We start from the raw sequence: 14,537 nt of genomic DNA, 5'->3' as shown, positions 1-14,537 counted from the left end.
AATCTTGTGTATCAGGGCTTGGAAGTGGTGAAGTGTTTTATTAATGGTGTGTGATGCCTTTTTTTTTTTTTTTTTTTTTTTTTTTTTTTTTAAGTGGGACTGTGCGGCAGTTTTGTTAGCAGGAACAAAAACTTTGAGGGAACAAGTGACAGGAACGGCTGCAGACATTCCCCTCAGCTGTTCCCTCTTCGGAGGGCCTTATTGGAGCAGACTTGGTGTTTTCCTCGCCCCGTTTTTACACTCATGAAGCTGAAAGCTGACCATCCACACTCCGAGGTTTTACTAATCCGTTGTGCTTAACTTTATTAACAGGAAATAAATTCAACCAGTTCCTCTGCTGAAAAAGCAACTCAAACGCTAATCCACCTCTGACCTGTGAAACTACAAAAACCTGGAGCTGCAATAAGACAAAATAAATATATATATGTAAACACTCCTGGTGGTGTTTTCACTGGATTCTTCTTTCTTATCAGCTGTATGTTTACAGTTTGGTATTAGGATTTTAAGGGACAAATGGAAAACATCTGCAATATTTTATGTTAATCGTCACATGTATATATTTTTATTTTGGTCCTTGTATAAACAGCATATTAACCTTTTAACTGTCCCGCGATCTTAGCGCGACACTCAGGTGGAGCGCGCTAATGTCACAGTTAGATGTTGGGTGTGTAACAGACCATGAATTGGTGTAATGCCAGTATAATAAATTAAACACATGTCTGATAAGCAAATATTTAGCGATGGAGTGAAATTTACAACTTCAACAGAGTCCACTCCTCAAGGTCTCAAGGAAGCAATAATTTCTCAACAGCTGGGGTCCAGACCCTCTGGGTGAAGTAACTTGCAGAACAAGGCCTGGTTTTTACCAGGCTACTAATGATCTGGTTATGTTGAACCAGGAAAAGAAAGCATGAATACCAACGATTGTTTAGGACAGACTTTAACTTTACATCTGTTTCAGACCTGAAACAGATTGGGGCACCACCTGCTCATATCAGCAACGGTTTCTGATGGATGTACTGACCTGTAGAGCAGAGCTAAGTACAAAATGTGTAGTGATTAAAAACAGTTAATTATCCAGAAGGAATCTTTTGATTTTGATGCAATTCGATACGAGTGCATTGTATTGTAAGTGGCTGGCAGGTTTATGTTTGGAACTAGAGCATTTGTGGAGTGTTAATGGCAGCTGCTAGTGGGCCCAACCTTTAAGTATATAAAGTATATTGTAATCTATTCTATTGTATTCTACTGCTAAAACATTAATGAAGGTGACCACGAAGAGAACAGTTCCTAGATTCATTACAAGTTGCTAGGGGTCATATTTTGGGTTTTCACACAGCCAGGTGGTCATATCCTGCAGTTATCTTCAAGATACAATGAGTCCACAAGGACCTCTTTCACTGGCGTCCTCTGTGTCTGCTGACTTTCACTGATGTAGACAGACAAGGTTCCTGCTCAGTTTTGAGATGTACAGTTAAGTCCAAAGTTATTCACACTCCTGTCAGTACAATTAATCAACTATCAAGCAGTTAATTAGTTAATAAATATAAATATGTTTCTCAAAACATAAAGCAATATGAAAGTAGCATCAGTTTTGGGGGGAAAGCTTTTTTGTCTTGGTTTTTGTTGTAGACGGCACACCAACAATGGTTTCCACCTTCTTTCCCCAATGATCAATAGAAAAATCTGTTCAAGCCTTCCATTAATTATGATTGGTTGACCAGATTTTTACTTGTTTTTAACTTTAACTTGTATTGTGACTCAATGCATCTTTGGTGAGGAGTTCCAAGTTTTAAGGCGGGAAAGTGTCTCACCATCACCCTAATGTGTAGCTTCCTCCACAGACTATAGTCAGGACTCTTGACTTGAATCTGTTAACGTTTTAGCTTAAAAACATTAAATTTATGTATTGTCAGAAGAAACAAAAAATGAATTACAAAGAAAAGACATTTAAACACAAATCCACCAAAACAACACTTTTGATGATTGCCAAAAATCATTTAGAACATTTTTGTTTTCACTCTTGCATGTTGGTTTCTTTTGAGTAAAAGCTATAAAACAAATTGCAGATGGTACATATTTCTGTGGAAGAATGGAACAACAACCTGGGTATAATAAAATAGAGCTAAAAACTAATCCAACCCAGAAAGAGTCCTGCTGTCTGGCAGACGCCAGCAGGGGGCACTCTATTCAAACTCTTACTATTATGCAAAAACAGCGCTTGTGTCGCACCCAGGATATTATCCTGGGTGTTCAGGATAATATGAAATCAGATGCACATTAGCTCTTATTAAAAAGAGTTTATGTAAAAACATTGAATCAGTTAAATATCACTGTCTGATGTAGAAATTGCAAAGGCACAATATGATAACATATTGCTCATCTCATCTGAATTAGCAAACACTACGCCAGGGTTTCCCAAAGTGCGAACCCAATTCCAATTTAAGAATGGTAGAAATTATCCAGGACAGCCGGTTGAAAAAATGACTTTATTATTATTATTATTATTATTATTATTATTATTATTATTATTATTATAGTTTCACTTACAAAATAAAAACCTTAAAATGGAAATATTAAATACAACATAAACTGAGTCTTTCATGACTCACATTGTTTTTCATTCATTCTAGTTTCATAGTAAGTCAGAACACAAACATTAGTGGCTTTCACTCAACAGCAGACTTTGATGTTTCCATTCATTAAATTTGGCTAAATACAGTATTTTTGAAATGTGAGCCAAATCCCAATCTAGTTGATATGCATCTTTCCTTTTCATATTTCAAACACTCATTTATAGATTCATTTTCTGTTAAGGTCTGACTGCTGTTTATTTTACTAAAATATTTTTTAGGTATGTCGCTGTGCCTTTAATTGATATAATTGTGTGGCAATGTGACAAATTTGTTTAGTTTTAGCTTTTTTCTTTTTCTTTAAAAAAAAGAAGTGTTTTTGCATGTCAGCGTAAGTTTTTGCTTAACATTTCAGTTGTAAGGACTTGAGAACAAATTAGCCTAGCTCTTAAAATGTTCACCATACATGTAGATGGGAAATCATCTACATGTATGGTGTACATTTGATTTGCAAAGCTAGGCTAAGGTGGGCCAGTTGGTGGCTGTGGGGTAAACACCACTTCCATAGCCTGACTTAAAAATGCTATAAATTGCCATTTGAATTAGCAGAGAGAAACAGAATCTCTGTCCCTAAATTCTGGGAAGAAAATAGTTGTGTTGGTAGGATGTTCGAGAGCTTATGTAGGCGGTCAGTTTACCGGGCCAAATAGAACCACAGGACCAATGTTTTCCTCGTGATGTTTTGCATTTCAACTGAAAAAAGACATTCTGAAATAAAGGTAAGCATTTTTGTTACAGTCACATGTCATTTGTACATGCCGAGATAACATAAGTAGAAAAATACAAATAAAAAAGACTCATTTTACCCCATTCTACCTGCTAATTAAGCTAATATTAGCTCAAGCTAATGTGTCATTAAAGCTGGAAGTGGGAGAAAAACATTTTTTAAGTGTCTATTTTTATTAAGCTTTTAATTGTTTCTATTTTATATACATAAAATGAAAATAATATTTTGTCAGTTAACAATTATTTTTTAATTTCTTTCAAATCGTTGACCTTTGTAAGTCTAGCTTCTGCTGTAGCTAGTTAATGTGGCTATCCTGTTGCAGAGAGCGGCTAATTGGCAAACAATTAAAAATGCACACTTTGTATCCTAAGCATTTTTTATTTGCTTATTTGTTTGGATAATCTTGAAACTTAAGAAAAGTCTAAAACCTGTCAACTTACAGCCTCAAATTATTTTCTGCAACTGTTTAAAAGGCATTTGGTTGCCTAATATTAGAAATGAAACATTTAACAATGCAAGAATTAAAAGGGTGAAAAGATAAGTACACCATTTTGATTTTGTACTGTCTCCGAATAAACTCACTCATACAGATGTAAAGGTTGGAACAATAAGTGTGTAAACTTACTGTTCGAGTTTATAGAACACGATGGTGAGGTGCTTCTGGAAAACTTCAGCAGGTATTAATGCTGAATACAGTTTGTTTACATTCTCAAATAAAAAAAATATATTTTCTTTTGTAACACTATGTGAGCTATCACTATTATATATGATTTGATGTAGGCGTTCATCTTGATTTTTCCAAACTTCAAAATATATGCCTGCTTCTTCTGTGCTGAAGTATCTTTGCTGCTGGTGCAGATCAGTCATCCCTGATGGCTGCTTTCCTCCTCTTCTTCCTCAGGTACAGTTCTTTCCAGTTTACCTTCATTAAAAAAAAAGAAACGCAGTCATCATCACTAGACAATGTTTTCCTCCATTCAGTTCAGCCCAGTGTTCTACCCTGGTGAGCTGATGCATTTACATTGCATCTTAGCTAACTAGAATATTATCAAAAAGTTAATTGATTTCAGCAATTCAGTTTGAAACGTGAAATGCATAATTTATATGTTCAACTTAAGCAAATAAAACAATGTTAAATTTAATCTAGACTTGAGTAAATGTGGTGAATTTTCACTGTTGTTTCCTTCTCATTGAACAATTCCACTCAACAAAAAGGTCACGAGTCTAATTTATCTCTGTAAAGATTTATTTTCAGACAAATGTCGCATACAGATTATGAGAAGATCACCATGCCCTACTTAGAGAATCGAAATGTAAATGAATTATTATTCAGTTACCCATATCTACTGATAAGCAATAGAAGTAATACAGCAAGCTAACAACAATGACTAACACTAAAAAATGTTTTCAGGCTTCTAATTGAACTGAGGCCCCAGGTTTGTTTAATTATTTCATAAAACAAAAGATCTCTACTTAATCTGGATTTTTTTTTCTGATCTAAGGGAAAGGGCAGGGAAGGTCTTTGAAGCTCTCAGTTATGACAGATTTCCACTTTCACAGCAGGCAACATGAAAGATCTCCCAAATAACAATTGGGGAATGTTGCTCGCTCTCCAGATCTAATGCCTTGTTTCCACTGAGCAGTACGTAAAGGGTCAGTTCGACAAGCAGGAGAGAGCTTCCTCCACCAGGTGGCCTCTCATTGGTGAGGTAGGGTTAAACCCACACAGCTAACATGGCGGCATACTAGTGTGACGACAAACGTGATTCACCAGTATGCCTCCACATAGTGAAGTTTTTCTGTTGGCCAGTCAGCGGACAGTGTTGTGTAATGCCAGTAGCTCCACTCTAACCACATTACAGTTGTCCTCTGAACTGTAGGGGTCCAAAGAATGTTGTGGTATTGGTCAGACAACATTCGGGCTGCTTTTACAATGTCAGCAAACAAAATAGTGTAGTGTACCAAACTCTGCCGTACTGCTCAGTGGAATTGAGACAAAAGGCTGCTGATAATCAAGGAGGACTACAGTCCAGCTTTTTATTTCTTTGAACCTGTTGGTCTTCAGGTTCCCACATGACACATGACATGCTGTGCATACTCTATGAGCTGCATTGACTTTCCGCACATGATTGGGATTTCATAGTCCCAATCATTTTTGCTAAATTTGTCACACTAAACCTACAAATTTAGCAAATTTGATGAGCCATTTGGGCACCCCGTTTGTTTCTCCATCTGGGCAGCCTTCACACACCTGTCAGCATGGAACAGAGAATGGTGGTGACACTGTGCATTCTCGCCACTGGGTGAATTGATTCTCAATTGAATCAGCTTGGTGTCACGTAACACAAAGTACACATATATGGTCATAAAAATCTATCTTTGGATGGACTTGTCAGACAGACATCCGCTTTGAGTCTGCTTTGAATCTGTACGGACCTCCATGGATTGAAGTAAGGCCAAATATGTGGGACCTTTAGAAGGAAGGAGCAGAGGCAATGAATGTTTGTCCAACAGATTTGGATGGTTCTTTGGATCCCAGGCGGTACCCTGCATCAGTTTTACAGCTGTTGAAAGAACATGGTTATTTACTGAGCTTATATGTGGGAGGTTCTCCAGTGGATGGTGAAGCAATACAAGTAGCTCAGAAAAGTCACTTCTTGGTTGCCAGACAAACAGGTGATGTTGATTAAAAGAAATTGAATGATTTTCTAAACATTCTGGGAAATTAGGCCGGACTTGAGGAAGCCACATCTTGTTTACACACATCTCATATTTGCAAGCCTCTTTCTTACTCCTGGATGTACCGGCCACATCCAGGAAGCAGACGACATGTAGGATCTCCTATCAACCCCAAGCATGAGAAATTTCAACTAAACTTTATCAGACAAGAGGTCTCTCTCACACAAGGCACCAGAAAATCCCCCTAGATAAAAATGAGGAACTTTTTAACTTATATTCACTGTGGTCCCACAAACACAGATCAAGTCAACAATTCTTTGCATGTTTTCTTGGAATCAAGGCCAAAATTTAGATGAAAATTCAAAGAAAAAAAACCACATATATTCGGATCAGATGTACAGATAGCATAAAAGACAAAGCGACACAAATAACAATATACGAGCAACTGAAAAAATCTTTTCACCATCCTTTGAGTGGAGGATGAAACACAAACAGTGGTCAGACCTCTGGTAAATTTATTTTCTTTTGTTTTCTTTCTTTCTTTTTAGAGGATATCCTTCCTGAGGATGTTCAGTCTTTTGGGGGCCATATCTATAAGAAACAGTGGGGGCATTTTTTTCTTGCTCCCCATACACTCTTCTTTAGAAAAACATTGAAGTTATTTCAGCTGCTATTGCAGCGACATGAATGCTGGGCCTCTCAGACGGCCGGTACCGTCCCTGATGGTTAAATCTCTAACAGCTTGGGTTTGGCTCATTCCACTCTGTTTAGATCATTTCAAGGAATAACAGTGGAACATTTCAATTTCATCCGAACTGTTTTTCATATTATTCTAAAAATAGAGGACTTAAATCTGCCTTATTGTTTAAGAAGACAACACTCAGACATTTGTTTGCCCTTAATATTGATTTATTCACAGCCACATTTTAAAAATTCAGACTGACCCAAACAAACAAAAAAAAAAATCAAACTACTAATTAAGTTCTGGATATTAGCAAAGTAGAGCAATATTGGAATAAGTGGGAAAGCAGACAGGAGAACAGTTGGTTAATGAGACACAAAAAGACAGAAGCGATTTTAGATGAAGCAGAAGCAGCTATCGGGAGATGGAGTCGGGGCTGGGCGCTTCTTTAGCTGTGGTGGTGGACAAATCTGGGAGGGAAACGTGCATAAAACCACAAGAGAAGGAGAAACCGAAAGGGAGAGACAGAGAGTTAGTACCAGCAGTAGAGTTTTATCAGGACAAATATGAATGCTGTTCAACACAATACAGAACCACTTGGCTTTTTAATCTTACGACAGAGTATTTTCATTTTCTTGAAAATTTTACCTTTTCAAGAAAATGAAAAGGTAAAATTATGAAAATAAAGTCATGCTATTACAAGAATAAAGTCATGATATACAGTCATAGAAGAGTAAAATAATGTTATTCCCACAGAAAAGTTGTATGAGAGTAAAGTCAAAATAATGAGAAAAAAGTCTTAGAATTAGAAGAATAAATTCATAATATTGTGAGAATAAAGTCCTGGTATTATGAGAATAGTCATAGTATTACAAAAAAAGTCATAAGAGATTAAAGTCAAAATAATATGATAAAGTCTTAGTATTACAAAAATAAATTTGTAAGATTATGACTTTAATCTGGTATTATTTCGACTTCCCTTTAGTGTGACTGTATTCTTGTAATATTGTGACTGTATTCTCATAATTTCATTTTTACATTTTCATTTTTTCTTACTATGGCCGTAACACTCCATCTTATAATCTTTCTATCATATGTTTGCTTGCAAGTGTAGCTTTTATGGCATTGGAAAAAAACTAAAATTATAAATTTTTTATGCTGTTTTTTGTCAAAAAATTAGATCTTTAGAAACACTAAAGGCCTTTTTTTTTCGGTTTATTGCTGGCATTTGGCTTTATGTCGCTCCACACACCAGAGAACAAACAATCTCCTGCGGCTGACAAGAGCTGCTCTGACATAGCGAATGACAAGTGACTGACAAATTCCTCCAAAACTGGCACATTGTATCTTCACTTTGGAAAGAAATTGTTTGAAATCAAGAAAGCAAACGTTACAATTCATGTGAATAAATGAAAACATTAATGATGTTATGATTTGAATAAATAAAGATGACTGAGAAAACAGAAAAACTGCAACCATGCAGAGGTTGATACAGCAACAGCAGTATCAACCTTTTGTTAGTTTAGCTGTTAGTTTAGTGATTTATAAACTAACAGCAATATTTTAAAGTCTATTCTCTGGGTTACAGGGAGCCAGTGTAGGGACTTTAAAACTGGTGTTATGTGCTCCATCTTCCTGGTTTTAGTCAGAACGCGAGCAGCAGCGTTCTGGATCAGCTGCAGCTGTTTGACTGATTTATTAGTCAGACCTGTGAAGACGCTGTTGCAGTAATCAATACGACTAAAGATAAACGCATGGATGAGTTTCTCTAGATCTCGCTGAGACATCAGTCCTCTAATCCTGGAGATGTTCTTCAGGTGATAGAAGGCCGACTTTGTGACTGACTTAATGTGGCTCTGAAGGTTCAGGTCAGAGGTCATCACTACTCCCAGGTTTCGTTCTGATCGCTGGTTTTCAGTTGTAATCACTGAAGCTGTGCACTGATTCTAGTTCGTTCCTCTTGAGGTCCAAAGATAATAACTTCAGTTTTGTTTCTGTTCAGCTGGAGAAAGTTTTGGCCCATCCACACATTTATCTGTTCTAAGCATCTGTTCAGTGATTGGATGGGGTCAAAGGTCACCTGGTGACATCGTAATGTAGAGCTGTGTATCATCTGCATAGTTATGGCAGATAATCTTATTTCCTGTTATAATCTGAACCAGTGGGGCCATATAAATATTGAATAAGAGGGGTTCTAGGATTGAACCTTGGGGTACCCCATATGTGACCTTTGACCTCTTTGATGAGAAGTTTCCAATTGAAACAAAGAAATCCCTGTTCTTTAAGTAAGATTCAAACCTCATCTTGAAAAACACTACTTTTTTTTTCAAGATGAGACCTGTGAGACTGAGCAGAGGAACATATTTTAAATATGACAAAGTACACAAGCTTACAGTAGAACTTACTAATACCTGATTACAACTTTGTTCTTTGGCATTAAATAGCAATGAAAAATAATAACGGAACTGGATTCTGTAAAATTGAATAAATATTAGATAATACATGTGAACTGGCACCTCATGAATAAACAGAACTGCATAGTTGTACATCTTACTTTGTGAATTTTTTATGCATTTATTTTGTTAAAATGTAACTTTAAAAAAAATATTCTCGGAAAATTAACTTTATTGCAACTGTTTTTGTAAGTTAATACTACATTTTTCCAGTTTATATTTGCACTTATTTTCATTTTTACTTAAGGCTGATTCTTCAAACAATAATTCTGTCTAAAATACATGCAAACTATATCTGACCAATCAAATTTGTCTATGACATTACAATTTATAAAAAAATAAACTTCCTTCTTTGATCTAATAAACAGTTTACCGCCTGAGCTGTTGCTCTCTGTCACGTCTCTCTCCTGATTGGTTAACAGCAAACACGCCTCATTCCCATTGGCTTCCTCTGGCTGATTGTGATTGGCCCACGTGTAACCAGTGGCATACAGTTGCGTGGTGATTGGGCTCAGCTGGCTGTCTGTTTCACAGAGCCCCGCCCCCAGGAGATGTTGCTCCACCCCCAACTGAAGGTCTGAGGAGAGAACAGCACCTCTAGTGGACATACATTTGAACTACAGGTACAATGCTGCAAAGTGGAAGCAGTCGTTTTAAGAAAACTAGGGAAAAAAGCTATAAAATAATAAGTAAAGATTCTAACTGAAAAGAGGGATGAATACAAGAGTCCAGTAATCCAGTGCGTTGGTTAGAGCATAAATATTCTAAGTTTCTGGGATCTAATCCAAAGGTTTATATCTCTCTGGATTTTTAGCATTTGTAGAAACCGCTGTTGTTTTACAGTCTGAAATAGAGATATACTGATCTGATATCAATATCATGCCTGATCCATGAGGGCAGATCTATTCAGTATAATTCTATGCTTTGTGCTCTGAGCAGCATCATGCTTTATTATTTATTTTATATTATATTGACAATTCCTAATAGCACTTTCTGAACTACTCGAAAGGTTTGTTAGTTTATTTTTACAAGTTAGTCAAAATATTGTTTCTGTCAGTTTCAGTTTATTTATTAGTGACTTTAAATTAACTTTTATACTCCTAACCTAAAATTGTTGTTTTTACTTGTTTGAACAAGCTTGTGAAGCTGTTGGTGTATGTAAGTACTGGTGCAGAGTTATTACATAAATTTGTAATTCAGTTCATTTATGTCTGTGTTTAAAAACAAAGAAACATTTTAAGTCCATTCAGCACTTTTTTCTGTATTATTTATTATTTTTCTGTATTTTTTCTGAGGTCTAGTGTCGGCCAATACTAGACCTCAGAAATCGCTACCAGTATTGCTATCAGAAGAGAAAAAAGTGGATCTGTGTATCCCTACTTTAAAAATATTACTATCACTAACCACGCAAGAGAGAAACATGTGTTGCTCCTAAACCGTCCTCCTTCTGTTTCTGCGCTGTGACCAGTCTAAGTCTTCCTCAGTGTTTGGTGCGTTGGCAGTCACTCAGGAGGCTTTTAGCAGATTCACCCGGCTGGGATCGATTAAAGAAAAGCTTTTACACTCCGGCTCTTCCCAGAATCGAGTCAGCGCTCTTTACATGTAATCATGTGTTGCGCATCTTCTTTCCCCTCGTTTTATTTTTTTTGAATATCCACCTTTTCCAACATGCAGTTTATCTTAAATGTATTAGAGAAAACACTTTTATTTAACTTCCTTCAAACTTCACTGGAGGAAGTGATTCTGCTTTTCTGCAAGAAACGGTTTGATGAATTATTCACGGCTGAGAGCCATCATACAGCTGCACTTTCCATTGTTTTGTTGCCATAGGATGAGCTGAAGCTCTTTGAAAAGTGATGAAACAGTGATGTTCTCACTGCGCAAACGTAGAGCCTCTAATTCCATCAGGAGTGAGGAGCTGCACTGTCTTGCAAAAATATTCTGATGCTTTTCTTCTTTTCTACATTTAGCCATAATACGACCACACATTTCTATGCTTTCTTATCGGACTTTTGTGCAACAGCCCAACAGAAATTAGTGAAGATTGTGAAGTAGAAGAAAATTACATTTGATTTCCACAAATACTTTGATGAATCTCTTTTCTGCTGTTAGAGCTGCTATCTTCTGGGGGAATATTTCACAACTTTTACCCATCTAGAGACTGAAAGTGTTCCTTTACAAATCTGATTCCGTTAATGTCAAAAAAAAAAATTAATTTCTCAATTGCGGTGTTTCCATTTGAGAAACACCACAATTGAGTGTTTTCTCACTCAGTTTCAGTGAGTGAGACTTTGACTTATATGCTCATGCAATAAGTCAAAGCCTTGATCTAAATCCAAATGAGGAGGCAAGACAAAAAATGTAAAGTTCAGAGGTTCACTTCATCCAGTCTCTGTGAGTTTGAGCTATGGTGCTGGATAAAAGGTTCAGTTTCTAGCTGGTGAAACCTGGAAGTGGTTTTACAAAAATTTCACTCAGGGCTGAATACAAAGACACAGATTTCTTTTTTTTTAATCTATTTGTTTCCCTTCCTCTTCAGAGTTATGTGCTGCTTTGTGTTTGGTCTTTACACAAAATCTCATTGAAGAAATATTGAAGTCTTTGATTGTAAAATGACAAAATATAGAATTGCTCAAGAAGTATTAGTAGTTTTCCAAAGAGGTTTAATTTCAAAAACAGCAGATATGCTGTGGTGCTGAGAGATTATTGGGTTCTCTTTAGTGTTTGACTTCAGTTTTAATACAATAATAAAATTAGATAAATTGTGTGATTATGGACATGTGTTCCTCCCCAGCATCACACCACCAACTGGACTCCACTGACAAGACCAGAGGCTAAAAAAGGAAAATAAAAAAACTCCAATCCAGCCAAAAAAAAACCCAGAAACTATGAAAACAACAGAAAAAAGCATGGCATGTCAAACAAAACAAACAGAAAGTAAAACACAACCAAGCAGGAAGGAAACCATCAGACATATTAACTGAATTACAACTCTCAGCAGATCCAGTGATTCTGAACATCCAGTAATAAATAACATAGGTTCAAACATTTCATCTCTTTTCCTAGAATATCAAAGAATTTTATCACTGTTGCTAAATTATGTCACAAGTAGATCTAGTATAAGTTGGACAACAATGATGACTACACAACTTTTTAAGAAAAAATCTGTTTATGTTTTTATTAGATTTACCAAGTGCTTTATTATTACCACAAATGTATTAATTTAGGAACAAGACATGAAAGCAATGTTAGATTTAACAGAAACCATTGTCCATTCTGTAGGCTAAGCTAAAGGCTAATTAGCTGAAAGCTAATTCATAGACCCAGTCCTTGATTAGGTTTTTAAAAGTGAATCTTAAAATCTAATAATACAAAGAAACCTGATTAAATAAGAATAAGTAAAATTCTTAAAGTAAAATAAGAATCAAGGTGCTAACTTGTAAAACTACCTTTACAAATAAACTTATCAGAACCAGCAAAATGAGCCTTTAATAAAGAAAGACAGAAAGAAAGAAAGAAAGAAAGAAAGAAAGAAAGAAAGAAAGAAAGAAAGAAAGAAAGAAAGAAGAAAGAAAGAGAGAAAGGATGGATGAAAGGTTCTGAGCTGTGTGGGGTGTTTGGATTTGAGCCTTTTGTTCATGAGTTACATTCTCAGTTCATTCCCTCTCTATGGGCCACCAATTGCAGTTTTCTGGCCGATCACTAATCTTTTAAAAGCCTGACCTGCCAATGCCGATTTTGGCAAATACCAATTTTTGTTTTGTCTGAAAATCTACTATATAGCAAAACAGTTTCCAAATTGGGAACAGTGTGGTGACTATTGTTAATTGCATATGTTCACACGTATGTAGTCAGGGACAGTGGCTGCTTTTCAGATCGGTGGATAAGATCGGCCAACATTAAAGCAGCGGTAAAAAAATCATTTTTACATATTTGTTAAACCTTTCACCATGTGTGGAGACAGATAATCTGTGAAAAGATTGATCTCCTCATGAGCTACTCCACCACCACTCCCAACCAAAAACAATCAGTCACAGCCATGAGGAGGGTCTTAGCGCTGTCAGTCATCCTCATGAACATGCTACTCAATGTGCTAATGGTGGAGAAACAGCAACATTACAGGAAAACCGTTTATCTGTCGTCATCAGTGGCTACTTCAACTCACCTTAGCATTCAGGACAGACTCTGCTAGCTGCAGCGTTGTGGGGACAGGAGGATGAGCAGCGCCACATGGATGGTGATTGACAGCGCAAAGACCTGCCTACTGGCTCTGATTGGTGGTTTTTAGTTAGCACTGTGGGAAGGCAGGATCTCAGTTTTTTCACAGATCATCTCTCACACCATACCAACAACATGGTGAGTTTAAAAAAAATGTCAAAAAATATTTTTTATTAAAGTTATACACTGCAGCTTTAAGAAAACCAAGAGGCGATTTATCAGGGCACCCGTATTTATAATCATCTGTTATTTTTATCCAGCCCCTTTAGTGATCAGCAAAAAAAACCTTTGAACTGAACCAGAAAACTTTTCCTCTAGTCATTTTCTCTGTTCTCAAAGTGGTTTTCATTCATTTTTACAGGAATGTTGAACTTTTCTAACCGATATGAAGTCAGGATTGAAGTGTTTACCTTTCATTGATGGGGGGGCGTATGTGCTCTGCTTCCTCTGAGCGGCGTCTGAGGCCTGCAAGGCAAAACCCCAAAACTACTGAGAATCCCCCGAAACATTTCCTTCTGGTGAGTTAATATTGGTAAGAAAGGGAAAACTAATTCTGACATAAATACTGTATGTAAAATAATTTAGAGGGAAACCTGCTCTGCAGTTATTTGTTTCCACATGCTGCCGTGAGGCTTTAGCTGGGTAAAAATCTCAAACATGAGTTGATTCAACATTTGAAGAAACTCAGTATGACAGTAAAAAAATATCACTACTCTAATCAGTCAAAAAATGTGCTTGCCTCATTACAAATGATTACCTTTGCATTGAAGGAAACATAACATCAGACAAAGATAATTTGAAGAAATGCAGAATTCAGTTTTATGAACAAATTGAAAAGCTCTCCAATGTAACCTGCGCCTCTGAAAACAGAAATACAACCATGTTAAATCTAGAAGTAACTATGATTATGTATATTTTTTTTAGGTTCAGTTTTCTGGTCATGTTTAGCTGGTTTTACTTGTTAATCAGGACAGATTATAGGCTTAGTTTCAGTGTGAGGGGGAGTCGTAGTCTGAGCGTGTTCCCCTCAGACGGACCTCCAGCTTCCAGCAGCTCTGTGCTGCTTCTCATGTGACTGCGTGTGTGTGTGTGTGTGTGCGTGTGTGCGTGTGTGCGTGTGCGTGTGTGTGTGTGTGCGTGTGTGC

The 14,537-nt window shown here is 36.6% G+C and overlaps 1 protein-coding gene across 8 annotated transcripts in view; it reads right to left on the bottom strand.

Annotated features, from left to right (window-relative positions):
- Positions 1-14,537, bottom strand: part of LOC103151896 (protein phosphatase 1 regulatory subunit 1C) — a 21,530-nt gene that overhangs the window by 2,707 nt on the left and 4,286 nt on the right. For 2 of the 8 annotated variants that reach the window (XM_016681847.1, XM_007572165.2), the window contains exons 4-5: positions 13,803-13,857; positions 3,954-4,282 (exon numbers count right to left, since the gene is read on the bottom strand). In XM_016681847.1, the coding sequence (XP_016537333.1) occupies positions 4,224-4,282; positions 13,803-13,857 (114 nt within the window). In that variant the 3' untranslated portion in view covers positions 3,954-4,223. Of the gene's footprint in view, positions 1-3,953; positions 4,283-6,586; positions 7,192-8,945; positions 9,752-13,802; positions 13,858-14,537 lie in introns of those variants that run through there. The other 6 variants (XM_016681848.1, XM_016681849.1, XM_016681844.1 and 3 more) reach the window with 4 other exon arrangements.

This window comes from Poecilia formosa, unplaced genomic scaffold (assembly GCF_000485575.1).
Source record: "Poecilia formosa unplaced genomic scaffold, Poecilia_formosa-5.1.2 Scaffold296, whole genome shotgun sequence".
Classification (NCBI taxonomy): Eukaryota; Metazoa; Chordata; class Actinopteri; order Cyprinodontiformes; family Poeciliidae; genus Poecilia; species Poecilia formosa.
The sequence above is the reverse complement of the archived record's forward strand: the minus strand, read 5'-3'. Positions and strand labels throughout refer to the sequence as shown.